The sequence below is a fragment of the Malus sylvestris genome, chromosome 1 (assembly GCF_916048215.2).
Source record: "Malus sylvestris chromosome 1, drMalSylv7.2, whole genome shotgun sequence".
NCBI classification, from domain to species: domain Eukaryota; kingdom Viridiplantae; phylum Streptophyta; class Magnoliopsida; order Rosales; family Rosaceae; genus Malus; species Malus sylvestris.
Window position 1 is genome coordinate 28,175,199 of NC_062260.1, and position 27,363 is coordinate 28,202,561.

Genomic DNA, 27,363 nt, shown 5'->3' on the forward strand with positions numbered 1-27,363 from the left:
GAAATATCTCATTTAACTCAGAAAATACAAACGAATTTAACGGGTGGAGTTCGGAAGTACATAACAAATTAGGAGAGTAGGGCTTTACCGTTTACCTTTGAAATCTCCCCTGCAGCTTTGCCTTCACATGCAACGATCTTCACATAATCCGAGCTTTTATATCATCAAAGAACCGGAAATAGGCATACCTCCAAGACGTCTTAAGAACTAAAGTACCACAAACACTCCAGAATCCTATGATAAATCCAAGCGCCAAGCTAACATAAAATCCAAAGCTTATGAGACCATCATCATCTTGTTTGGTCTTCTCACTTCCACTGCCATTAGGGACTGCAGGATCTTCCGTTGTTACAGCTCCCGGGCATTCTGGTGTGAGCGGTTGCCCGCAAAGTCCAAGATTTCCCGTGAATTGAGAAGCATTAAAACTTTGAAGTTGAGTACTTAGGGGAATTCTTCCTGATAAGTTGTTGTATGACAAGTCCAAGACACTAAGATAATGTAAGCTCGAAAAACTCGGAGGAATGCTACCAGATATCTGGTTTCGTGACAAATCAAGCGATTCTAACATCTCCAGCTGACCAAAGTTGTTAGGAAGCACCCCAGTAAAATTGTTGCTTGACAGGTTCAGAGAAATCAACTTCAACAAGCTTGTTACACTTTCTGGAATGTCTCCGCTTAATTTGTTGCTCGAAATGTCAATGCTTCTCAAAAGCTTAAGATTTTCGCCAAACTCAATCAATATTCCTTTCCAAACCAGTTGCACAAACCCAAATACAGAGTCGTCCTCCACCTCGGGGGACATCGAAGACAAAGCTGTTATGTTAGGGAGGCAATGGGGCAAGGCTCCGGATAGATTGTTCTTGGAGAAGTCCAAAACATGAAGCGCAGGAAGACTGCATAGACTTAAAGGTATGTTTCCATAAAACTCATTCGACTTTAATCGAAGAACCAGCAACTTTGTTAGGCTCGGGCCTATCCATGTCGGTATCTTTCCAGATAGCTTATTGTCACCGAGGTCAAGAACTCTTAATTCTGTACAGTTCTCCAAAGAAGGCAATTCTCCCGAAAGTTTGTTATCCTGTAAGCGTAACAATACAACATCTTTTAAGTAGCCTAATGAGCTTGGAATTTTCCCGGAGAGAATATTCTTAGCCATGTTCAAGATGAACAAACTTCGAAACTGCATCCAACAAGTAGGAAGTTCGCCGGATAGCTGATTGTCGGAAAGGTCTAGATTAAACAAGTTTGGAGCTTCTGTTTTGCAAAAGGAAGATAAGGGTCCCGAAAACATGTTTTGGGAGAGACGCAGGATGGCTACACTTGAAGGAAACGGCGGAAGTGGGCCGTCCAAGAGATTAGATGACAAGTCAAAAGAAAAGAAGGTGCAGTTTTTCGTTGACAGATTTGGCAACTTTCCATGGATTTGGTTCATTGATAGGTTTAACTTGACGAAGCTGGAAGACAGATCCCAAAACTTATCAGGTATAGAATCCGAAATCTCAGCATCAGCCATGTAAAGTGAAGTAAGTTTTTTCTGAGTTTGAATCCATTTCGGAAAAGCAGGGCCAACCTTGCAAGAGGACAATCCTAGAATTTTGATTTGGAAAGGCGGATTCCAATCCGAGCTAAAGTTAAAAGACAAAGGATTATGAGAAAAATCCAAAGAGTTTAAACGGGAGAGATTGGAAAAGTGCACTTCAGTTATGACACCATTTAAAGAATTCCAAGAAAGATCCAAATCTTCGAGGCTGGAAAGTTGGCCGATGCTCTCAGGTAGAGATCCGTTGAGTTGATTTTGGGAGATATATAACTGCCTCAACAACGAAAGACCTGTAAAATCAGGCAGGGATCCGGTGAACTGGTTTCTTAATAGGCTCAAGGATCTTAGCTGGGAGAGTGGCTGAAAACTTTTTGGAAGAGATCCACTTACGTTGGTGCCCTCAATGTACAATACTTTCAAGGATGAAAATCTTGTAAGGTTGTCAGGACAAGAACCCGAAAACGGGTTCCCACTTAAACACAAGAACTCGAGGGTGTCTTGAGCACAAGACAAGTTTTCGACAGAGTCTTCAAGTCTGTCGGAAAGTGTGTTTCCCTCTAAATTCAACGACTCTAAGCTGCAAAGGTTTCGAAATGATTTTGGTATCCCTCCTTCAAGTTTGTTATACAAGAGATCAAGCGACACGAGAGAAACCATGTTAGCAAAAACATCTGGGAAGGGACCTTGCAACTGATCACCAACTAAACCAATGTGAACAAGGTTGGTGCTGACATTGGCCATCCAATAAAATATTGAAAGATCAAGAATATTATCTGACAGTTCAAGGACTTGAAGAGAGTTTGAAGAATTGACAAAAGAAAGCGAACTCAGTTCAACATTGGGAAGATTACACGAAGATAACTGAAGCTCAACAAGTGAAGGGAGTTTGCTTATAGATTCGGGCCAATTTACAACCTCGGAAAAATTAAGATCCGACATATTCAAGTACCTCAAAGAAGAAAGATGAGATAACCACTCGAGATTTTCGAATGTGACATAGTTCTGGGCAAGATCAAGAGTATACAAACTAGAGAGATTTCCGAGTTGGGGAGGAATTGGTCCGCTAAGTTTAGCACCTGCTAGTTTGAGTTGTTCCAATCGACTCAAGGAACCGATGAACTTGGGAATTTGTCCTTGGAAATGATTGAAACTGAGGTCCAAGTAAGTTAGATATGGCAATTCAAGTAGAGAAGGAGCAATCACACCACTTAGAGGAGTTCCAACATGAGAAATATCAGAATAATTGTAATAGAGATCTAGCGTGACAACATGACCTGTTTTGTTGTTGCAAGCGATTCCTCTCCAGTCGCAACAATCTTTGCCAGTTTCCCAAGAGGCAAGAACGTTGGACTCGTCGTTGAGGCCCTGTTTGAACTGAAGCAGAGCGGTTTTTTCTGCTTGTAAGCACCTGATGTTGGAACTGATTCCAGCACCCAGACAGCATTTGGCAGATGTAAGAGCGAACAAGACAGAATATATGATTGTGAGCAACATGGTATGTGAAATTGTGAATTGAATTGTATGTAGATTTGGGAGCGAAAAGCAAGAGATGTTGCTTTATAGACTGATCCTTTTTTGTCGTTCTGTGGACGTTGACAAAAACCATGCAGAGGAGGAAAAGTGGTAGAGAAAAGGAGGTAAAGAGGTAAAGAAAGAGAAATGGGGATGAGGATCCTGTCTAGATCCTCACATACCATTTGTTCATTGAACATCGTGTAGTCAGAAATAATTAAGAATTATTTATGTTTAATTTTAAATAAAATATTTAAAATAATTTATGGTTGCAGATGTACGATAAAATCCTCCTCATCCGAGAAAAAGAGGGAAATGTTGTAAACATTGGTGGATGAATGAATGCCCAGTGGACTTGGGAAAAAAATGATGATTGCATTTGTGTGATACTTTCAAAAAGTGTGTGCTATGCTTTTCAAGATGTAATTATTATATTTGTTTGGAGTTGCTTTATAAATAGAGCACTCCGTATGCTATCAAAACACACTGCAAAAGAAAATACTAATAACATCAGTATCTCTTCCTCTCTATTTTATTCTATCAAAACAAGACAGAATATATGATTGTGAGCAACATGGTATGTGAAATGGTGAATTGAATTGTATGTGGATTTGGGAGTGAAAAGCAAGAGATGTTGTTTTATAGATTGATCCTTTGTTGTCGTTATGTGGACGCTGAGAAAAGATGGTAAAAAGGAAGATGCAGTCGTAGAAAAACAAAGCAAAGATGAGGAAAAGTAGTAGAGAAAGAGAGGGGGGGGGGGGGGAGTGCTAAACAAAAGGAGGGTAAGAGTAAGACCATCTTCAATTCTTGTGTTAAAACTTAAAATTTTTAACCTAAAAAATTGAGGTTTTAACTCTAAAATTTTGGCCTGACATTATTAAATAATGAATTTAACGTATTTTTTTTTCTTAAAGTAACTTTTTTTTAAAAAAAATTATGTAGATTATCCTAATTTAATTTTATGAACATTTTAACCTGAAAATATTTTGATTCCAATAAATATTAAAAAATTACTAAACCAACACCATGAAGCTCATGGAATACTAAAGAATATGAAACACAGAAAAGAATTTTTTTTTAATTATTTTAGTTGTTGGATTTAAATTTGGACCGTTATATCTTTTTTACTGTTGGATTTAATCATATTAGATTTTAACTGTTGGATTCAATGAATTCATAAACATAAAACTACAAAAACAAGATACATATATGGTGGGCCAGCCCACTAACCCAAGGGAAATCCTGGGCTAAATCTGCCCCCAAAATGAGTTTTTGGTTAAAACTCATATTTAGCCCAAGGGTTGAAGCAAGTTGGGGTAGGTTTAGAATCTAAAATTTGAGTTTTACTCCCAAGGGTTGGAGTAGGTCCATGTGGAAAGGAGGAAAAAGGTCAAAAGGAGGAAAAGAAGTAGAGAAAATGAGGGAAAGTGGTAGAGAAAAGAGGATGAGGTTCCTCTCCGAATCATCTTTTGATCCTCATGTCATCCATTTATCGAATATTGTGTTACCATAAATCATTATGTATTGTTTGTGTTTAATTTTAAATAAATAATTCAAAATAATTTTTTGTCGCACGATGTACGATGAACGGATAGGATGGAGGATCCTCACAAAAAGGAACCGGATGAGATCCAAATGGGATCCAAATCTGAGAAAAGGGGAATAAGATCTTATCCGAATCCCTTTTGTGGAGATCTCGAGAATCACTTCATCATATCCTTTTATCTATCATCCTGCAGCGAAAAATCCTTTTAAATTTTTTTATTTAAAATTAAACACAAATAATACCTGACAAAAACTGATCACATGATGTACGACAAACGAATACGATGAAATGATCCCCAAGAAGGTGGGAAAGTGGTAGGGAAAGAAGAAGCGAAAAGGTGGAAAGGAGGTAAAGTGGTCGAGAAAATGAGGGACAGTGGCAAAGAAAAGGTGGAAAAGGGGTTGGAAGAAGAAAAGAAAGGTGGCGGGGGCATGGATTGTTCAATTCTCTTTCCTCTTTTTTTCTCTATATTTCCTCCATTTCTACGTGAACGGTCACAATTAATCAAGTTAACATCTTATAATAATTTTTTATAGAAAGATAAAGACAAAATAGAGAATATAAGAGAAGGTAAGGGAAAGGGATGAAAAGCGGAAGAGAGAGAATCCGAGTCCACTCTGAGGATATAGGCACATTTTGCTGAACCTCGTAAATATTATATTCCATTTACATTTTCTTACCATTGATTATATTTCGTATAGCCTACGCGAAATCTTTTCCAATACAGACCATTATAATAAGATGAACTAGAGAATTGCATGAAATTGCACTTGGAATATTAGGCGGCTGGGACTAGTACACCATAATAAATTAATAATTGAACATTCAAGCCCAAATACAAGGGGATGAACATTGGTATATAATGTGATAGAATTGCTCCAAAATCTTCATCAGTTGTCCAACTTCTACAATCCGGAAATCGATAGTCGGGGGCAATTGTGGGACCACCATTTGTAGGATGATGCCCCACGCGGCATCTAAGGTCCAACTGTCCGGAGGTGACCTTCCCTGCCCACAGGAGTCCCTTAGACAATGTACACACACAGATCACTAATCCAAATTCTACTGCATGTTTAAGAAAAGGGATGGCTTCACCACTTCGGTACTCAGCACCAAGAAACCTAATCATGCTACAACGGATAATGGTATAACAATTCCAGCAGAGTCAGAAACCACACCGTCCTTCGATACTCCAGCAAGGTGAAACCTAATCGTGCTGCAATCTCAGTCATCATCTTCATCATCAAGTACCATCCTTGACCTCCTTCTGCTTACACCACTCACTGGCAATGTACCTACTTCATCCTCCGAATCTGCCAGATCAGTGTCCATTTCCTGATGTAGCAAATCCTCCAAAGTTTTCACAGGTCCAACATCTAATGGATTACCACTGCTGGTGCCTGTGACTTCAGCTTGTTCTGTGCCATTCAGACTAGCACGTTTCGCAGCAGCACCTTCGTCAACTTCATTTTCCAAAACAGTGCTGCTTTCTGTTCCCTGAATCGAGATGGCTTCGGAGTTTTGATCTATGGACTTGGAAAGGGATCGCCTAGTTTTCCTATATCCAAAAGAACAATTTTTTTATTAGAAAAATGGCTACCTTACATACACAATCAGAATCCAACGACTATAGTTATTCGAATTCTTCTTTTTCGTTTTTTTTTCTCAGGGGGAGATTTGAGGATGGAGAGAGGGAAGAGATTTACTTAAGAACAGAGCTTAGGATTTCATCATCAGAATCATCTTCCAACGCTTCTCGTCCAGTAGTCTGTTCTAGCAACTCCTCGCTATTATCCTTCTTGCCCCTAGAAGTTCAAACAAAAAGTTGTCAGACATTCTATGTATGCATGCGAATGTAAAGATGGAACCAACATGAATTTGGAATGTACAAATACACATTCCTACAAGTTAATTCGGAATATGGAAACCGAACTGAATAATGAATTTAATAACCTTATATTGTAAGGTTTACGTAAAGATATTGGAGTCTGACATATGCAGTAAAAACGCCAAAACAGTGAAAACTAAGATGGACATACTAATCATTGACATTTACCTTTTCATTAATGAAAATAGTGTTTCATCATCAGAGTCGTGCATTTTGATTGCATTAGAGTCACTATGATCCTCATCCTTCAGCATGCCACCTGAAGGCCTCTTCTTCCGAGGAATATGCAAACCAAGCTGCTTAAGCTTACGAGAAACTTGAGGAGCTGTGAATTTCCCATCTCCATCCATCGCATTTGCAATCATATGGCTGCACTTCTTATGGTCTTTAAATCTGGGAAGATCAAAGAAAGCAAATTTTTCTTTAAAACAATATAATAGTAAACTTCCATTATCTACTTTTCTTTGGTAATCCTCCAGCATTTATCAAGTGAGAAGATGTCAAATCTCATATTTCCACCAAGCCACCAAGTAATACTCACTGCTCGTACAAAGCTCTGATATTAGCTTCCTGATCTTCACTGAGGGCACGGACCCTTTTTCTTGCTCGCCTATAAAAATATCAAGGTCAAATTAATTAACAGCTGAGCAGTGAAGCGACACAAACAAAACCAGCATGCATTACGATTTGCCATGAAATGAATGGCTAATTGACAAAACACTCACAAAGGCTGGCTTTTTGATTCAGAATGAGTGTTAACTGCTTCCTCTACTCTTCCATATCCATCAATTTGACTAGGCCCAGTGGAAACAGATTCCTGATCTTTCCGAATTCTTTTCCTTCGTGCAACTTTCAGCCCTAACTGTTTAAGCTTGTTAGAAATTTGAGCTGATGAAACTTTACCATCACGATCAAGAGCTTCCACAATAAGATGACTTCAATTCTGGTCATCCTTGAATCTAGATTGGCCATATTTGTTAGGAAAGATTTCAGTAAAGCTGGATGAAAAAAGTAGGTTACACTGCTAAAACAACTCAAATTATGAACACACGTCATGACCAATGCTTTTTTTATTATTATGTTTCGGCTGATATCAGGTGTACTATGCCGGGTTAAAGGCTAAAGAAAGAAGAAAGATCTTAGATCAAGGAACCATACTTCTCATACAGATCCTTAATTTTCATCTCCAGTTCAGCTCCAATAACAAGTCGCTTGTTTTTTATAGAAACCCTCTCAGTTTCATTCTCTATGGACTTTCCCTCACTGCAACACTCGAATGCATCAAGGTCTCATTAAGATGACAATTTATAAAAAATATTAATCATCAAGTTGTAAGTATAAAGGACGTACTTGTCATAATTAGCTTGCCCATCAGTCTCGTTATCTGAAATATATGCAGTACCTCCCTCCGCTTTGCCAGAATTTTCTCCATCACTGTAAGAAAAAAGAAGGCATTTGCGTTAGCTCCTCTTGCAGTATCTCATCCATTCAGAAAATTCCGTACTTTTTTTTGTCCCTTTGGTAAACTTGTTTCGCAAAATTCATTCATATATCACAATTTCCCGCTTAATAGAGGCATCAGAAACATGTCTTACTTCTCATATCCAAGGTCATGAGAGAGCACGACATCAGCTTCATCTTCACCAAGTGCATCTGCTATGCTTCTACTTGTCCATCCTTTGTCCAGTGATTGACCAATTTCGTCATCCCCTAAACTGTTTGCCCAGTTTCTAGTTTCTTTCTTCAAATGGCCAAACTCTTGCAATAAATACTCAGCATTAATGTAATGGCATTCTTTGCGAGTTTTCCAGAAGATAACTTCCACAAAATGTAGGGGTTGATTTTTCATTTTTTTAAGCATTTTTCTGACCAAACTTTTCAAAAAATCGACAATATTTTCATACGCCTTGCATGGACATGACTTCTGCTCAGCTAGAATGTCATAGAATGTACTGAGGAGTGACAACTGCAAAAGTTTTTCCATGAAAACTTTAGATGATAAATGAACTTGAAATGGCTGCTTAAAATTATACGAAGTTGATACATAAAGTTTCACCTGATACAAAATCGGAGAGAGCCCCAGGTCATCACTGTTAAAATTGTCCCACATCGGTGGGGTGAAGAAAACCAAAGGGGTTTAAATAGTATTACCCCACTCTAACTAACATCGAGGCCTTTTGTAATAAAACCCCACACCTGAGGATTGTGCAGGTGGTTAAGTGGGGACAGTATCGATGTCGTTAGAGTGGAACGGGCCCGGCGATCCAACAATTCCAACATGGTATCAGAGCCCACGGTTGCGGGCCCGTGCAAGCCAACGAGCTTGTGTGTGCAAGCCAATGAGCTTGTCACCACCCGGAAGGAAACAAGTCTGAGTTCTTAATATAGAGACGACCTCTGAGTTCCATTGAAAACAAGTAGGCCCAACGTGAGCCGACCTCTGAGTTTCAATTACCGATGTGGATCTCCACGTGTGAACCACTAAATGAGGTTACACGTGAGGGGGAGTGTTAAAATTGTCCCACATCGGTGGGGTGAAGAAAACCAAAGGGGTTTAAATAGTATTACCCCACTCTAACTAACATCGAGGCATTTTGTGATAAAACCCCACACCTGAGGATTGTGCAGGTGGTTAAGTGGGGACAGTATCGATGTCGTTAGAGTGGAACGGGCCCGGCGATCCAACAATTCCAACAATCACTTATCCTTCGCAGCATGCTGACTATGTAGTGATTTGTACTGGTCGAGTTACTCTTATAAAACTTAAGCAACCAACACAACTTCTGGATGCTGCTGTGGCTTGCAAAAGCAGAAATCAAAGTTGACACTTTAAAATCAACTTCATCAGTTGCAGCTACCTGCTCATCAGCAGAAGAATCGCCTGTGCTATAACCAAGATCACCATTGGCATAGTCAGAATCTCTGCGATCGATCTGTGCCAGACTGTCTTCAATTTTTTCTGTCTCCAACAAAGATATATTGCATTCATCAGGCTGATCAGGGATAATGGTGTCTTCTTTCCCATTGGAAATTGTGTTTAGGCTTCTATTCTCCGTCACACTCACTTCTGTTGATTGCTCTTCATTGGAGGTGCCAATCTCTTTTTGAATGTTACAATGCTCTTCTAAGAGTTTATGTTCTGTTTCCTTCTCAATAGGTGTTTTCTTCTTCCTCACTTTCCTAGATTTTTTTAGAAACCTTAATCATAAAAGGAAAATGGTTTTAGTAGTGACTTTTTTTTTTTCCAAATGGTTTTAGTAGAGAGACAATAATATTTTCCCCCTTTCCCCCATCCAAATTTATGAATGCTACATACCCTCAAAGTTCCGCCTGCTTGAAGGTTTTCCATGAGCCGTAGAACTTTATAAACATCTCTATCAAATCTGCAAGATCACTGACAAAGAAAACTTGTGAATATGAAATAAAGGCATTCAAACGAGAGAAAAAAAATGTAATTAATTTTGGAATAACTTGCTTTTGATCAAAGACAAATGGATATTAAATCTCTTTTTCCTGGTACGTGTTAGAACAGTAGTATGTTAAGGGCAGGTGTTTCTTGATGGTCAGGGAAAAGTCCTACCCTGTAGAATGCTGAATCATCTCCCTTTCTTAAATATTGCATATCTAAAATTGGATGCCCAACAACAAAGAAAAAAAATCCTCTAATGTTTCGTTAAAACTCTCTGATACTGACACAACTACTAAAGAGAACCTCTCAACAGGATTTCAAAAGGTGAAAAATCATATTTGGAAATTTAAAAAAAAAAGTGAGCGTGTGGATACAAAAAGGAAAAAAAAGACCTTCTGGGTTGTTTGTGAGTGTCAAATGATTTGAGTAAATTTATGAGGAAGTGAGTCATCCCCTCATCAGTCTGATCATAAAATAATTTGTAGAGAAGTATGCGAGCTGTTTGAGGCTCCTTGGAATCTGCTGGCAATAACTTAAGCACCAAATCTAGCATGCGAATCTGGAAGAAAAATAAATTAGTTAAGAAGCATGTTGCAAGGGCATGATTAAAATTATGGTCTAAAATATTTATAATATCCCGATATTTCCATCGAAATTTCCGTGTTTTTAGACTACTGATATTTTTTTGAACTATCGATATCATCGATATTTTAGACCTTGCTAAGTCACTCATGTATCTTATCATGCAATGTATAAAGTGTAAAATATTGTACTAATTCATTATATATAAATGATTATGGTGTATTTAAACTTCTTTCATTAATTACTACATATTTTCTATACTCATAATGTTTGCCTTCCAACTTAAATCAACTTAAATCAGTTATATCTATCATGCAATGCATTTCCTTCCAATTTTTTGTGATAAATTAATAAATAATTGACTAAATAAACATCCTGCAAAGTTTCAATAAAAATTTCCAAGTTTTTCTTACAATTTCCGTGGTTTTTATTCAATTTTTATTGATATCGATAATATCCCGATATTTCCATCGAAATTTCCGTGTTTTTGGACTACCGATATCATCGATATTTTAGACCTTGATTAAAATACAGCTTTTGAGATATGGCAACTTAAAATGTGTCCTTCTAAAGTGGAATTGGTCCCTTTAAAAACTATGTACTTTTTTCCATCATTCGTTACACCAATGTCCCTTGCATGGAAAGTAACTTAAGCCACAGAGAAGTGTTATTGGAAAGTAATGAAATAATTACCATATTTTTCATAAGAGAACCAGCTGCAGACAAAAACTTGTAGTCATGTGTTTCCTTCAAGCCACAGAGCAATGTGTCTTGTATTCGTATGTAGGTGTAAATCGTTGAACAGATTTCATAGAGCATAGCAATTCTTTGATGCACTCATCTTTTGCCATTGGGGCTGGGAAATACCCTGTTTTATTCAACTTTATATGATTCTTGTCGGAACTATATTACACACGGCTAGGGCACAACTTGGATAGGAGAATATCTGATTTCGATCCAAAACATTCCAAAATATTTCGACCAATTAGAATCTGAAATTCCGAATCCAAAAAATCCGAAAAATAATCATATAGGAAGATCGGGTCCGACTGAAAATCAGTCCACACAGCATGACAGAGCAATCTATTATACACAAGCATCATAGTTGATGACATGTTATATCACATTGCATCAGGAAAAGAGAAAAAAAAAACACTTCTGATATTACATTGAATCTAAAAGAACGAAAGTTGAGCCACTCAAAATTTAAGTTTTGGAATACACTTTTGCCCCAACAAGAGCTATGATATTACTCGTGATCGACTTTTTTTTTTTCCTGATGATCCTTGTGGTTCCATATTGATAGCGATTTTACCACTTGTAAAACAAAGGGTTAAATCATAGAAAATTCTTGCAAGAGAACAAGTGTTTGTAGTATAGAATGGCTCAAGCAAGGTCGATCTCCTCAGGGACTGATATAAACAATTTACGAGTTTTTGTGTATTTAACTTATTTAACTCTAAGAATTACACTAATTTGACGAAACTAAATATTACTGGATGTGACTTAAACAAATATCTAAAATGGGAATTGATTTATAATAATAATGATTCAACTTAAACAAAACAAGTAAATAAGGAAATTCAAGATAAAATAAATGACTGAAGAAAAATAGATTGACAATATGCTAGAGTTCAACCTTTACCAACAACACTCCTACGTAGCTATTCCAATTGCTTAAATAATTGAAAACACACATGCTTTGAAGGTTAGATTTTCCTTGTGTATATTTTACTTGTGACATTCAAGCTAAAACGCATACCACTACATGCAACTTATCCATGACATTTGGATTAAATATAAACATGAGTGATTCATTAATCTTGGTGAAAATCCTTTTGTTAAACCATATAATCCCTAAGAGCATGATATTTACCTTAGGAGAGTATAATTCTCAATCACGAGAAGCACAACCAATTTTAACGTGACATTCGTTCAAAATTGCATCCGATAACTTTTCTAAGCATCCTAATGGTGTTCAAGCATCAAGGTACGTAGATAGTTTAATTCAGTGATTGAAAATATCAAAGCAAGCATGTAACAACACTTAAGCAATTGAAAAATAAATTTACGTATTCATGTTGCGGCTCATGGCCTCACTCTAGCATAATAATTTAGTTACACATAATTATTTTGATACATAAGAAATTATTCATAACAAAAAATAAATAACTAAGAAAGAAGACACCCGTTTCTTTTCTCCCGTCGCAAGTCTATGTGAAATTTTCCGTGTGCACTGCCTTCTCCTGCTCCTGACTTCCTTTCCTCTGCCTGCTGCCTTGCCTGTCCGAGTCCTCCTTCCCCTGCTCCTGTTTTTCTGCACCTCTGCCTCCACACCTCTGCTTCTGCGCCCTCGTATTTCTCTGCTCCTCGTTGCTTCTGTCCGTCTCTCTCTATTTCTGCTCCCCCGTGCGCCCTCTCACTTCCTTTCTTTTATTTTTTAATTCTTTTTCCTTTTCTTTTCTGCTGTGCTCTCTCCTTTCCCGCTGTCTGCCCACTCTCTCCTTCATTATTCTATCTGTCCTTGTGCCATCCTCTCTGTCCACCAGCGTCTTTCCCCTTTCTTCCTTTTAATTCTTTCTTTTCCGCCAGCCCATGTACCTTTTTCTTCTTTTATTCCTTCCGCACTGCCTCAGTGCTCTCTCCCTTCTGCCTATTTTATTTATTTTCTTTTCTTTCCGCCAGTCTCCCACTCCTCTCTGTCAGTGTTTCCACTTTTCTTCCTTTTAATTGAAATTGATCATAAAACATATTTAACTGCACAATAACACAAGGTAAGGTAAAATGCCATAATTTTAACACAAAAACATCACAAAGACTTTAGAAATGAATGGTATAAATGCATGAAATATATGAGTGATCAAATACCCCCAAACTTACATTTTTGCTAGTCCTCTAGCAAAACACAACACAAAACAAAACCACTCAACTAAAACTAGATTCAACAACTTAGTAGCCAACTTCTCAATTTCGATTTCAGAGATAAGTGCTAACCATGAAATACACTGCCAAGAAGTAAGCAAGAGCTCAAAACATCATCCAATAGTTAACCAAATTTCCTTCAAACAAAAACGTTGAAAAGCCATGTGTGAGCTAGCCATGTCAATGCAATTCCAAGCTCCTTTAAATCATCATATGCAAACATGTGAGTTTCTCACAAGACATACGCTCATTCACTCATAAGTTTTGGTTAATGTGTTTCACTCAAGTGATCTCATTGTACATGCCGCCATATGCTTGCTTGTCCACCTAACTCGCTTATCAATATTTAAGTAATACCTTGGATCAATAGGACTTTATTACGGTTGTAATGGGGCTAAAGGTGATAGGCTAATGAAAGAAAGGATATGGAAATCAAAAATTTTGAGAAAGTACACTTTGGTAGTTTTCCAACACCTCAATATCACACCACTTCAAATTGAGAGCAAAATAATAAAACCTCGAGCACCAGTTACTCCCCAAATTTAACTTTAAAATGAAATTTATACTCTACCAACACATTTTCAACAATTCAACACTCTCCAATTTTCATATATATATATATATATATTTTTGTTTTCTTCTTCTCTTTTCTCTTTTTTTTTTTTTTTTTTTTTTTTTTTTTTTTTTTTTTTTTGAGAGAAACAAATCTGCAAAAGCTACATCACCCATCAAATTCACATTTCATTATAATACACATGCTCCATCCATCTTTCTACATAAATGAAACCCCCAAAAGCACAACCCATGTAATACTTTCTCAAAACAATAAGGAATCGATTTTTGTGTATGGGCTCAACTCCAATATTGGAGCAAGGTAAAGAGATGTGGCTAACAAAGAAATGGCTTAGTTAAAGTCTCAATGGGCTACTACGGATAAACATAGCATATAAGGTAGGCATGAAAGGCTCAAACGATCCAAAGATGGCCTATATCACTTCCAAGTTATTACATGAATTGATTAATGAATCGAGTAGTATAAAGCAAGTTCTAGAGATACATGTACAATGAGATCATACGCACAAGAAGGAATGAGATTGATGCATAATGGTTCAATCATGTATAGGCTCAAAAACTCACAAGGTTTACATAATCTCACATGATTCACATATGAAACGCTAAATCATGCTCAAGTTTCACATTGACAAGACTAGACACATTTATTTTTCAAGTTGATTTTTGGAAATCACAGCTAACACAAAGACAACGAAAAGAACTTAGACTTCTTGAAAGTAAGAAGGAAATTAAATCAAATCTCATCATTGAATTGAGAAGTAGCTACAAACAACAACAAAAATGCAAAAACTTTTTTTTTTTTTTTTTTTTAATAAATAAACTAACGAAATATATTTCCACCCCCAAACTTAATTATAGCATTGTCCCCAATGATAATGAAATGAATTTTTGAACAATAAGACATAAAAATGGAAGGAAAGAAATATAAAATGAAATAAAGACACATAAAGAAAAGGAAAGAACACACCAATTTGTGTAGGCGAGGAGAGCAAATGTGTGAGTCATTCTTCTCTGCGTGTTTCTTCTACACTTCACGTGCATTCTACTTTACCAGAAATCGTCGACAGATTGCCCGTAATTTTCGTAAAGTAGACTCTGCATGTGACAGATGTTGACACGTCTGGAAAAGCAGATTCCTCTCCGATTTCGGAGCTTGCCTCTTCGAAATCTGAGCTCCGTCGAGTGCAGAGGTTGCATGTGACGAGTACGGACAAATCTGGAACAAAGGATGGCCCGTGGTTTCTGAGCAAGCTCAGCTTTTGAGAAAGCGAACGCCGCTTTGATTTTTTTAGTTGGCCTCTTCGATATCTGGAATTGCCTCTTCGATATCTGAAATCCCATCGCGTGCTGATTTTTATAGAGGTTTGCAGGACGTTCAAAGCACACTTGAATTTCTGCCTGTAAAAACTCCCTCTTTGCATTTCTACGATCTCGACTTGTCCGACCTCTTCTTTTTTTAACACCTCTGAAAAATGTCTGGCCCTTCCGACCGTCGTTTTGACTTGAATCTTGGTGAAGAGGCAGCTCCGCCTTCACCAGACAACATATGGCGGCCATCTTTCATATCCCCTACTGGCCCCCTTACTGTTGGGGATTCGGTGATGAAGAATGATATGGCAGCTGCGGTGGTGGCCCGGAACCTTGGCACTCCTAAAGATAACAGACTGCTTGCAAAACGGTCTGATGAATTGGCTGTTAAGGAGTCTCTGGCTCTCAGTGTGCAGTGTGCAGGTTCCGTGTCCAACATGGCCCAACACCTATTTGCTCGAACTCGACAAGTTGAATCGTTGGCAGCTGAAGTGATGAGTCTCAAGCAGGAGATTAGAGGGCTTAAGCAGGAGAACAAACAGTTGCACAAGCTTGCACACAACTATGCCACAAACATGAAGAGGAAAATCGACCAAATGCAGGAATCTGATGGTCAGATTTTACTTGATCATCAGCGGTTTGTGGGTTTGTTCCAACAGCATTTGCCTTCGACTTCTGGGGCTTTACCGCGTAGTGAAGCTCCAAATGATCAACCTCTGATGCCTCCTTCTTCTGTGGCCCTGCCGACTGCTGAGGCTCCGCCGACTACTGAAGCTCCTCCTAAGCAGCCTATGTGAAGGCTCCCTCTTTTATTTATCTGCTCAATGTTCCTTTCCCTTTTTTTTTTTTATGAATGAAAAAATATGTTGCAAGAAGTTGTGGTAGAGATTGCAAAATCATTACCTGCATAAAGGAACAAAAGTAGGACTTAAACACACAAATCAGAAAACAAGAGAAAAACAGAACAAGAACATTTAAAATTATTCAAAATAAAAATGAAAGATAGAAAGCTTGGGTTGCCTCCCAAGAAGCGCTTTAGTTACTGTCTAGAGCTAGACATTCTATTGGCAGCTTGATTCAAATAACAGGTTCCTTCAAAGTGATGGAATCCTTAGCAAGATCATATGGAGACTCCTTGTATAACTTCAAGCGATGTCCATTAACTTTGAAGACAAAACCAGTTTGCATGTTTTGGATATCCACAGCCCCATGAAGATGAACCTGTACAACAAGATATGGACCATTCCAACGTGATTTGAGCTTTCCTGGGAATAGTTTCAATCTTGAATTAAAAAGTAAAACCTTCTGGCCTGGTTGAAACTCTTTACGAAGGATGTGAGCATCATGAAATTTCTTGGTCTTATCCTTGTAAATCCTTGAATTCTCATAAGCATCATTCCTTATTTCTTCAAGTTCATTCAACTGCAACTTCCGCTTCTCTCCCGCTGCTTGGTAGTCAAAATTGAGGTGCTTAATAGCCCAATATGCCTTGTGCTCCAGTTCCATAGGCAGATGGCAAGCTTTCCCATACACCAAACGAAAAGGAGACATCCCAATCGGTGTCTTATAAGCTGTCCTATATGCCCACAAAGCATCAGTAAGCTTTAAACTCCAATCCTTTCGAGATGAACTGACCGTTTTCTCAAGAATCCTCTTGAGCTCCCGATTAGATACTTCAACTTGTCCAGATGTTTGTGGATGGTATGGAGTGGCTATGCGATGGTGAATATGATACTTGGCACAAAGGGAAGCCATGGTGCGGTTTAAGAAGTGTGTACCTTCGTCACTGATGATAGCACGAGGTACTCCAAATCGGGGAAAAATAGTATTCTGCAAGAAACCGAACACCACAGAACTTTTGCATGTTGGAGAAGCTATTGCCTCCACCCACTTAGAGACATAATCAACCGCCACCAAGATGTAGAGATTGCCATGTGAAGACGGGAAAGGTCCCATGAAGTCTATACCCCAAACATCAAATAATTCAATCACCAAAATACTTTGTTGGGGCATCTCATTTCTCTGAGAAAGATTTCCAACTCGTTGACACTTATCACAAGCCTGGCAGCATAGGTATGCATCTTTGAATAAAGATGGCCAAAAGAAACCACTCTGTAAGATCTTGGCCGCTGTCCTTCTTGGTCCAAAATGACCACCACAGGCATAGTGGTGAGCAAACTTCAAAATGCTTTCTTGTTCTTCTAAGGGGACACACCGACGAATGATTTGATCTTGGCAATGCTTGAAAAGGTATGGCTCATCCCAAAAGTAGTGTTTTACAGTGGAGAGGAACTTCTTCCTTTGTTGGTAACTGAACTCTGATGGTATTTCTCCAGATGCCAAATAATTTGCGATGTCAGCATACCATGGTACTTGATGAGTAACCGCTAGAAGTTGCTCATCTGGAAAGCTCTCTTGCAGGGGCAATGAATCTGCCTCATCAGTGCTTGCATTTACTAATCTTGAGAGATGATCCGCCACAACATTCTCACGTCCCTTTTTATCTAGGATCTCCAAATCAAACTCTTGCAAGAGAAGGACCCATCGAAGCAATCGTGGTTTAGCCTCTTTTTTAGACAATAAGTACTTGAGAGCAGAATGATCAGTATACACAATGACTTTAGCACCAACTAAGTAAGATCGAAACTTTTCAAGAGCAAATACCACTGCAAGTAATTCTTTTTCTGTAGTGGCATAATTCAGCTGAGCATCATTCAAAGTGCGGCTGGCATAATATATAACATGGGGGAGCTTGTCACGTCGCTGACCAAGAACAGCACCCACAGCGTAATCGGAAGCATCACACATGAGCTCAAAAGGAATGGTCCAATCTGGAGCTGTTATAATTGGGGCTGATGTGAGAAGATCCTTCAATTTGTTGAAAGCATCATGACAATCTGCATTAAAATCAAAACAAGCATCTTTAGCAAGTAAATTACAAAGAGGACGACTAATTTTGGAAAAATCCTTGATGAATCTTCGATAAAAACCAGCATGTCCCAAGAAAGATCTCACATTCTTCACAGAAGTTGGTGGTGGTAATTTGACGATCACCTCAATCTTTGCCTTGTCAACCTCTATTCCTTTGCTTGAAATCAGATGTCCTAGCACAATGCCATGCTTAACCATAAAATGACATTTCTCCCAATTTAACACAAGATTAGTCTCCCTGCATCTTTCTAAAACCAAAGACAAGTTATCCAAACATATATCAAAAGAATTACCAAAAACAGAAAAGTCATCCATAAAAACCTCAACAATATTTTCAACCATTCCAGAAAAAATACTCATCATGCATCGTTGGAAAGTGGCAGGGGCATTGCACAATCCAAATGGCATCCGTCTGTATGCAAATGTACCAAAAGGGCATGTAAATGTTGTCTTCTCTTGATCCTCAGGGGCAATTGGAATTTGGTTGTACCCTGAATAACCATCTAAGAAACAATAGAAAGAATGACCAGCTAGTCTCTCGAGCATCTGATCAATGAATGGCAACGGAAAATGATCCTTTCTAGTGCTGTTATTGGGCTTTCTATAGTCAACACACATTCGCCATCCGGTGGTCATCCTTGTGGGCACAAGCTCATTATTATCATTCTTCACCACAGTAATACCAGTTTTCTTTGGAACCACCTGAGTCGGGCTCACCCATTTGCTATCTGAGATTGGATAAATGATACCTGCATCGAGTAACTTCATCACCTCAACTCTTACAACTTCCTTCATGATCGGATTTAGACGTCTTTGAGCTTCAACAGTTGGTTTAGTCCCAGCCTCCATAAAAATCCTATGCATGCACAAAGCTGGACTAATGCCTTTTATGTCAGCAAGTGTCCACCCCAGAGCATCTTGATACTTGCGAAGAACTCTTAGTAATTTGTCTTCCTCTGTGTCATTAAGATCAGCAGCAATAATAACTGGCAAGGTCTCATTCACCCCGAGATGAGCATACTTGAGGTGGCTCGGCAGTAGCTTGAGCTCTAACTTCGGAGCTTGCTCACTTGAAGGAAGAATGGGCTGCTTAGGTATTCCAAGGCTTTCATAAACATGTCGCCACCTTGGATTATGAATTGGTGCACTATCCAATGCAGCGATGATGTCCACCACATTTTCTTCCATAGATAAAGTAGCATCATGGTTGGTGAGGCAAGTTAACAGCTCATCATTAGATGATCGTGAGGCAAAGTTTGCATGCACAATCCCATCCAAAACATCAACACGAAAACACTCTTCAGGTTCGAAAGGACGCTTGACAGCTTCAAAGAGTTTGAATACAACTGACTCTCCTTGCACTCTTAAGGTTAAAGTACCTGCTTCCACATCAATAAGTGTCCGGGCGGTGGCCATGAACGGTCGGCCTAAAATGAGAGGCACTTCCTTGTCTTCCTCCATGTCAAGTACAATGAAATCAGCTGGGAGGTAGAATTTATCCACTTTAATAATCACATCTTCCAGAATACCCAAAGGATAGGTCACGGACCTATCTGCCAATTGAAGGCTCACAGATGTGGGCTTGAGTTCTCCTTCACCTAATTTTTGAAAAACAGAATAAGGCATAAGGTTAACACTTGCTCCTAAATCAATCAATACTTTATGAAAATCAAGACTACCAATAGTACAAGAGATAGTGAAACTCCCCGGATCTTTCTTCTTGGGTGGTAGCTTATGTAAGAGGACTGCACTGCATTGCTCAGATAAAATCACCTTCTCGTATTCCAAGAACTTTTTCTTTTTAGAACATAGCTCCTTCAGAAATTTGGCATATGATGGGATCTGTTTAATAGCATCTAATAGAGGCAAATTAATTTGAACCTTAGCCAACGTCTTCATGAATTCAATGCATTGTTGATCCTTGGAACGTTGTTGCTGCCTTTGTGGAAATGGCAAAGGTGGCTTGTATGGTGGCTTGTCAGAAGGTGCAAATAAACTACCAAGGCCTTTTTCCTTGTTTGCATCAAAGTTGGGTCGAGATTGCACTTTGTCACTTTCACTAGGATCTGGAATACCTGCTTCAGAAATAGCCTCTGACCGAGACTTTGCAGCTAATGGTGCATTTTCAGTAAGTTCTTCTTCTTCCACTTCGGCTTCATGGTGCACCACTTCTCTGTTGTCATAGCTCTTGCCACTTTTCAATGTCCGTATTACCTTGCAATGCTCCATCCCTCTTGGATTTTGCTCAGATTGGCTCGGGAACTTTCCTTTCTCTCTTTCATTGAACATGGTAGCAAGCTGTCCAACTTGAGTCTCCAAATTCCCCACTGATGCCGTGAGATTCTGAATGCTAGTTTGTGTGGATTGGACAAAATTGTTGGTGGTATTAGAGAGAGCAGACATATGTTGAGCTAGCTGTGACATTTGGTCTTCAAGAGATGGTTTCTTAGTCTCACTAGTTGATTGGTAAGACTGTTGGTATTGACGTGGCTGTTGGTTGCCACCCCAACTGAGATTGGGATGGTTCTTCCACCCAGGATTATATGTATTGGAATAAGGGTCACTTCTGGGTCTAATGAAATTATTCACCATATTCACATGCTCTTGCACAAGCTCAGGGTAGCTATCCTTGTTGGGGCATTGAGTGATGTCATGAGTTGTTGCACTACAAATGATGCACGGTTCTTGGGCATTGGGCATGGAAGAGACCTGCATTAAGGCAGCAAACTTGGCATTAAAATTATTTTCCATTTTAGCAATTTGAGCAGAAACATTAGGATAACTCTGAGAAATCTCAAAAACTCCCCTCTTTTGTGTTTGTTCTTCTGTCCATTGTTGGGATTCAGAAGCCATCATATCAAATAACTCAAATGCTTCCCTTGCTGATTTTGACATTAATGACCCTCCAGCAGATGCATTCACGTGACTCTTGGTGGTGGCATTGAGACCATCATAAAATATGTTCATTTGAAGGTTAGAATCAAACCCAGCATGAGGACATTTTGTATACATCTCATTATATCGTTCCCAAGCTTCATGGAAAGACTCATTCGGCTTTTGAGCGAAAGCCAATATCTCTTTCTTGAGTGCAAGAGTCTTGGATGAAGGAAAAAATTTATTGAGAAATCTTTCTTGCAATTCTGTCCATGTTGTAATGCTATTGGCAGGCAGAGAATGCAGCCACGCCTTGGCTTTGTCCTTCAAAGAGAATGGGAACAAACGTAACTTGATAGCTTCAGAAGAGAAACCTCTGATTATGGTGTTGTCACATGCCTCAATAAAATCAACCAAATGCATGTTGGGATCACTGTTTGGCAACCCATGAAAGGATGGCAATATGTTGAGGATGTGAGGTTTGATTTCAAAGGATGCCCCATCTTCCACATTTGGATATATAATGCACCTTGGCACTGCATTGATTCTCGCCGCTAATGAATTCCTTAAAGGTTGACCTGCTGCAGGTAAGGCTAGGGCCATGTGTGCAACTGGTGTCAAAGGTTGGAAAATAGATGTGCTGCTCTCAAGATCACGGAACAAATCCTTAAGAAAAGTATCACCAAGGTTGGAATTTTGTGCTAAATATTTTTCTCGAGCTAACTTCCGTGCACTTCTCTCTGGTTCAGGGTCGTAAGGAATAAGCACTTGATTTTTGGACCTTGTTCCAATCACCATATACTACACCTGATCAAACAACAAAAATATTAAGCCACAATAAAAATAAAAGTAAAATAAAATAAAACTTAACAGAAACTAACTAAACAACGAAAAGAAAAAGAAAGTAAATAAACCTAGATGAATTAAAAACACAATTTATGCAAATTGGCAACCACTAGTTAATTAAACGAAGACAAAAAATCTCACACCACACATCCACTATACTTAATCAAAGATCAAAACTCAACTAAATTAATTGCTGTTTTTTTTTTTAAATAATAATATTTTTTTTTTTAATAATATGTGATTTAAAACAGAAATTTGTGAAAGGGATACATAAACAGATTTCTAACACAAATATACAGCAATATTACGGTACCAAAGTTAATCAAGAAGGATTCTTAAATAAATTTTTTTTATTTTTTTATTTTTTTATTTTTAATGATTAATAAAAATAAGACACAAACATAAGCATAAGAAAAATAAACACAAAAACTCGGGAACTGTTGGCACAGTCCCCGGCAACGGCGCCAATTTCTTGATAGCGATTTTACCACTTGTAAAACAAAGGGTTAAACCATAGAAAATTCTTGCAAGAGAACAAGTGTTTGTAGTATAGAATGGCTCAAGCAAGGTCGATCTCCTCAGGGACTGATATAAACAATTTACGAGTTTTTGTGTATTTAACTTATTTAACTCTAAGAATTACACTAATTTGACGAAACTAAATATTACTGGATGTGACTTAAACAAATATCTAAAATGGGAATTGATTTATAATAATAATGATTCAACTTAAACAAAACAAGTAAATAAGGAAATTCAAGATAAAATAAATGACTGAAGAAAAATAGATTGACAATATGCTAGAGTTCAACCTTTACCAACAACACTCCTACGTAGCTATTCCAATTGCTTAAATAATTGAAAACACACATGCTTTGAAGGTTAGATTTTCCTTGTGTATATTTTACTTGTGACATTCAAGCTAAAACGCATACCACTACATGCAACTTATCCATGACATTTGGATTAAATATAAACATGAGTGATTCATTAATCTTGGTGAAAATCCTTTTGTTAAACCATATAATCCCTAAGAGCATGATATTTACCTTAGGAGAGTATAATTCTCAATCACGAGAAGCACAACCAATTTTAACGTGACATTCGTTCAAAATTGCATCCGATAACTTTTCTAAGCATCCTAATGGTGTTCAAGCATCAAGGTACGTAGATAGTTTAATTCAGTGATTGAAAATATCAAAGCAAGCATGTAACAACACTTAAGCAATTGAAAAATAAATTTACGTATTCATGTTGCGGCTCATGGCCTCACTCTAGCATAATAATTTAGTTACACATAATTATTTTGATACATAAGAAATTATTCATAACAAAAAATAAATAACTAAGAAATAAGACACCCGTTTCTTTTCTCCCGTCGCAAGTCTATGTGAAATTTTCCGTGTGCACTGCCTTCTCCTGCTCCTGACTTCCTTTCCTCTGCCTGCTGCCTTGCCTGTCCGAGTCCTCCTTCCCCTGCTCCTGTTTTTCTGCACCTCTGCCTCCACACCTCTGCTTCTGCGCCCTCGTATTTCTCTGCTCCTCGTTGCTTCTGTCCGTCTCTCTCTATTTCTGCTCCCCCGTGCGCCCTCTCACTTCCTTTCTTTTATTTTTTAATTCTTTTTCCTTTTCTTTTCTGCTGTGCTCTCTCCTTTCCCGCTGTCTGCCCACTCTCTCCTTCATTATTCTATCTGTCCTTGTGCCATCCTCTCTGTCCACCAGCGTCTTTCCCCTTTCTTCCTTTTAATTCTTTCTTTTCCGCCAGCCCATGTACCTTTTTCTTCTTTTATTCCTTCCGCACTGCCTCAGTGCTCTCTCCCTTCTGCCTATTTTATTTATTTTCTTTTCTTTCCGCCAGTCTCCCACTCCTCTCTGTCAGTGTTTCCACTTTTCTTCCTTTTAATTGAAATTGATCATAAAACATATTTAACTGCACAATAACACAAGGTAAGGTAAAATGTCATAATTTTAACACAAAAACATCACAAAGACTTTAGAAATGAATGGTATAAATGCATGAAATATATGAGTGATCACATATCTACAAAGTCAACAAAAAGTATCTTAAAATTAAAGGCAAACAAATAAAAAGCTTAAAAATAATGTTTCGGCAATCTTCTACCGAAATATCTCATTTAACTTGGAAAATACAAACGAATTTAACGGGTGGAGTTTGGAAGTATATAACGAATTAGAAGAGTAGAGCTTTACCGTTTACCTTTGAAATCTCCCCTGCAGCTTTGCCTTCACAGGCAACGTTCTTCACATAATCCGAGCTTTTGTATCATCAATGAATCGGAAATAGGCGTATCTCCAAGACGTCTTGAGTACTAAAGTACCACAAACACTCCAGAATCCTATGATAAATCCAAGCGCCAAGCTAACATAAAATCCCAAGCTTATGAGACCATCACCATCTTGTTTAGTCTTGTCACTTCCACTGCCATTAGGGACTGAAGGATCTTCCGTTGTTACATCTCCCGGGCATTCTGGTGTGAGCGGTTGCCCACAAAGTCCAAGATTTCCGGTAAATTGAGAAGCATTAAAACTTTGAAGTTGAGTACTTAGCGGAATTCTTCCTGATAAGTTGTTGTATGACAAGTCCAAGACACCAAGAAAATGTAAGCTCGAAAAACTCGGAGGGATGCTACCAGATATCTGGTTTCGTGACAAATCAAGCGATTCTAACATCTCCAGCTGACCAAAGTTGTTAGGAAGCACCCCAGTAAAATTGTTGCTTGACAGGTTCAGAGAAATCAACCTCAACAAGCTTGTTACACTTTCTGGAATATCTCCACTCAAGTTGTTGCTCGAAATGTCAATGCTTCTCAAAAGCTTAAGATTTTCGCCAAACTCAATCAATATTCCTTTCCAAACCAGTTGCACAAACCCAACTTCAGAGTTGTCCTTCACCTCGGGGGACATCGAAGAATAGGCTGTTATGTTAGGGAGGCAATGGGGCAAGGCTCCGGATAGATTGTTCTTGGAGAAGTCCAAAACATGAAGCGCAGGAAGACTGCATAGACTTAAAGGTATGCTTCCATAAAACTCATTCGACTTTAAGCGAAGAACCAGCAACTTTGTTAGGCTCGGGCCTATCCATGTCGGTATCTTTCCAGATAGCTTATTGGCACCGAGGTCAACAACTCTTAATTCTGTACAGTTCTCCAAAGAAGGCAATTCTCCGGAAAGTTTGTTATCCTGTAAGCGTAACAATACAACATCTTTTAAGTAGCCTAATGAGCTTGGAATTTTCCCGGAGAGATTGTTCTTAGCCATGTTCAAGAAGAACAAACGTCGAAACTGCATCCAACAACTAGGAAGTTCGCCAGATAACTGATTGTCGGAAAGGTCTAGATCATACAAGTCTGGAGCTTCTGTTTCACAAAAGTAAGATAAGGGTCCTGAAAACATGTTTTGGGAGAGACGCAGGATGGTTACACTTGAAGGAAATGGCGGAAGTGGGCCGTCCAAGAGATTAGATGACAAGTCAAAATAACGGAAGGTGCAGTTTTTTGTTGACAGATTTGGCAACTTTCCAGGGATTTGGTTCATTGATAGGTTTAACTCGAGGAAGCTGGAAGACAGATCCCAAAACTTACCAGGTATAGAATCCGAAATCTCAGCATTAGTCATGAAAAGTGAAGTAAGTTTTTTCTGAGTTTGAATCCATTTCGGAAAAGCAGGGCCAACCTTGCAAGAGGACAATCCTAGAATTTTGATTTGGAAAGGCGGATTCCAATCCGAGCTAAAGTTAAAAGACAAAGGATTATGAGAAAAATCCAAAGAGTTTAAACGGGAGAGATTGGAAAAGTGCACTTCAGTTATGACACCATTTAAAGAATTCCAAGAAAGATCTAAATCTTCGAGGCTGGAAAGTTGGCCGATACTCTCAGGAAGAGATCCGCTGAGTTGATTTTGGGAGATATATAACTGCCTTAACAACGAAAGACCTGTAAAATCAGGCAGTGATCCGGTGAACTGGTTTTGAACTAGGCTCAAGGATCTTAGCTGGGAGAGTGGCTGAAAACTTTTTGGAAGAGATCCTCTTACGTTGGTGCCATCAATGTACAACTCTTTCAAGGATGAAAATCTTGTAAGGTTGTCAGGATATGAACCCGAAAACGGGTTCCCACTTAAAGACAAGGACTCGAGGGTGTCTTGAGCACAAGACAAGTTTTCGACAGAGTCTTCAAGTCTGTCGGAAAGTGTACTTCCCTCTAAATTCAAGAACTCTAAGCTGCAAAGGTTTCGAAAGGATTTTGGTATCCCACCTTCAAGTTTGTTATATGAGAGATCAAGAGAGACGAGAGAAACCATATTTGCGAAAACATCTGGGAAGGGACCTGGAATATGATCACCAACTAAACCAATGTGAACAAGGTTGGTGCTGACATTGGCCATCCAATAAAATATCGAAAGATCAAGAATATTATATGAGAGTTCAAGGACTTCAAGAGAGTTTGAAGAATTGACAAAAGAAAACGAACTCAGTTCGACATTGGGAAGATTACACGAAGATAACTGAAGCTCAACAAGTGAAGGGAGTTTGCTTATAGATTCTGGCCAATTTACAACCTTGGAAAAATTAAGACGCGACATATTCAAGTACCTCAAGGAAGAAAGATGAGATAACCACTCAAGATTTTCAAATGTGACATGGTTCCGTGCAAGATCAAGAGTATACAAACTAGAGAGATTTCCAAGTTGGGGAGGAATTGGTCCGCTAAGATTAGCACCTGCTAGTTTGAGTTGTTCCAATCGACTCAAGGAACCGATGAACTTGGGAATTTGTCCTTGGAAATGATTGAAACTGAGGTCCAAGTAAGTTAGATATGGCAACTCAAGTAGAGAAGGAGCAATCACACCACTTGGAGGAGTTTTAACACCATATATATCAAAAGAACTGTGATAGAGATCTAGGGTGACGACATGACCTGTTTCGTTATTGCAAGCGATTCCTCTCCACTCGCAACAATCTTTGCCGGTTTCCCAAGAGGCAAGAACGTTGGACTGGTCGATGAGGCCCTGTTTGAACTGAAGCAGAGCGGTTTTTTCTGCTTGTAAGCACCTGATGTTGGAACTGATTCCAGCACCCAGACAGCATTTGGCAGATGTAAGAGCGAACAAGACAGAATATATGATTGTGAGCAACATGGTACGTGAAATGGTGAATGGAATTGTATGTGGATTTGGGAGCGAAAAGCAAGAGATGTTGCTTTATAGATCGATCCTTCGTTGTCGTTCTGTGGACGTTGAGAAAAACAAATCAAAGAGGAGGAAAAGTGGTAGAGAAAAGGAGGGAAAGAGGTAAAGAAAGAGAAATGGGGATGAGGATCCCCCTCCGGATCCTAGTATACCATCCGTTCATGGAAAATCATGCAGCTAGAAATCATTAGATATTGTTCGTGTTTAATTTTAAATAAAAA

At 38.6% G+C, this 27,363-nt stretch overlaps 3 protein-coding genes and 2 pseudogenes across 20 annotated transcripts in view; 1 reads left to right on the forward strand and 4 right to left on the reverse strand.

Moving 5' to 3' along the window:
* The window catches only part of LOC126617056 (receptor-like protein EIX2), a 108,962-nt gene extending 105,926 nt beyond the window's left edge, over nt 1-3,036 (reverse strand). For 6 of the 18 annotated variants that reach the window (XR_007621301.1, XR_007621297.1, XR_007621298.1 and 3 more), the window contains exon 1: nt 189-3,036. Coding sequence is in view for 10 of the 18 variants with exons in the window: in XM_050285135.1 (XP_050141092.1) it covers nt 189-3,034 (2,846 nt within the window). In the remaining 8 variants the exon portion in view is untranslated. Of the gene's footprint in view, nt 1-88 lie in introns of all 18 variants that reach the window. The other 12 variants (XR_007621302.1, XR_007621303.1, XM_050285129.1 and 9 more) reach the window with 4 other exon arrangements.
* Nucleotides 1-27,091, reverse strand: LOC126615330 (receptor-like protein EIX1). Its single transcript, XM_050283151.1, has 2 exons — nt 24,153-27,091; nt 1-95 (listed from the first exon to the last, which is right to left on the reverse strand). The coding sequence occupies exon 1, from the start codon at nt 27,089-27,091 to the stop codon at nt 24,197-24,199; it is 2,895 nt and encodes a 964-aa protein (XP_050139108.1). The 3' UTR covers nt 1-95; nt 24,153-24,196.
* Nucleotides 5,380-11,299, reverse strand: LOC126615319 (uncharacterized; annotated as a pseudogene).
* On the reverse strand, nt 16,343-22,115 carry LOC126617243 (uncharacterized). The gene is made up of 2 exons (XM_050285266.1): nt 17,485-22,115; nt 16,343-16,983 (listed from the first exon to the last, which is right to left on the reverse strand). The coding sequence occupies exons 1-2, from the start codon at nt 21,884-21,886 to the stop codon at nt 16,361-16,363; spliced, it is 5,025 nt and encodes a 1,674-aa protein (XP_050141223.1). The 5' UTR covers nt 21,887-22,115; the 3' UTR covers nt 16,343-16,360.
* On the forward strand, nt 21,198-21,304 carry LOC126634102 (small nucleolar RNA R71; annotated as a pseudogene).
* Nucleotides 27,092-27,363: the final 272 nt, after the last annotated feature.

Excerpts from the sequence above, each read along its gene's own strand:
- LOC126615330 (XM_050283151.1), bottom strand. The coding sequence starts at position 27,091 with ATGTTGCTCACAATCATATATTCTGTCTTGTTCGCTCTTACATCTGCC.
- LOC126617243 (XM_050285266.1), bottom strand. The coding sequence starts at position 21,886 with ATGGTGATTGGAACAAGGTCCAAAAATCAAGTGCTTATTCCTTACGAC. Across the intron at positions 16,984-17,484 it reads TCGTCGGTGTGTCCCCTTAG|ATCCACAAACATCTGGACAA; the intron begins AAGAACAAGAAA and ends CCACTCCATACC.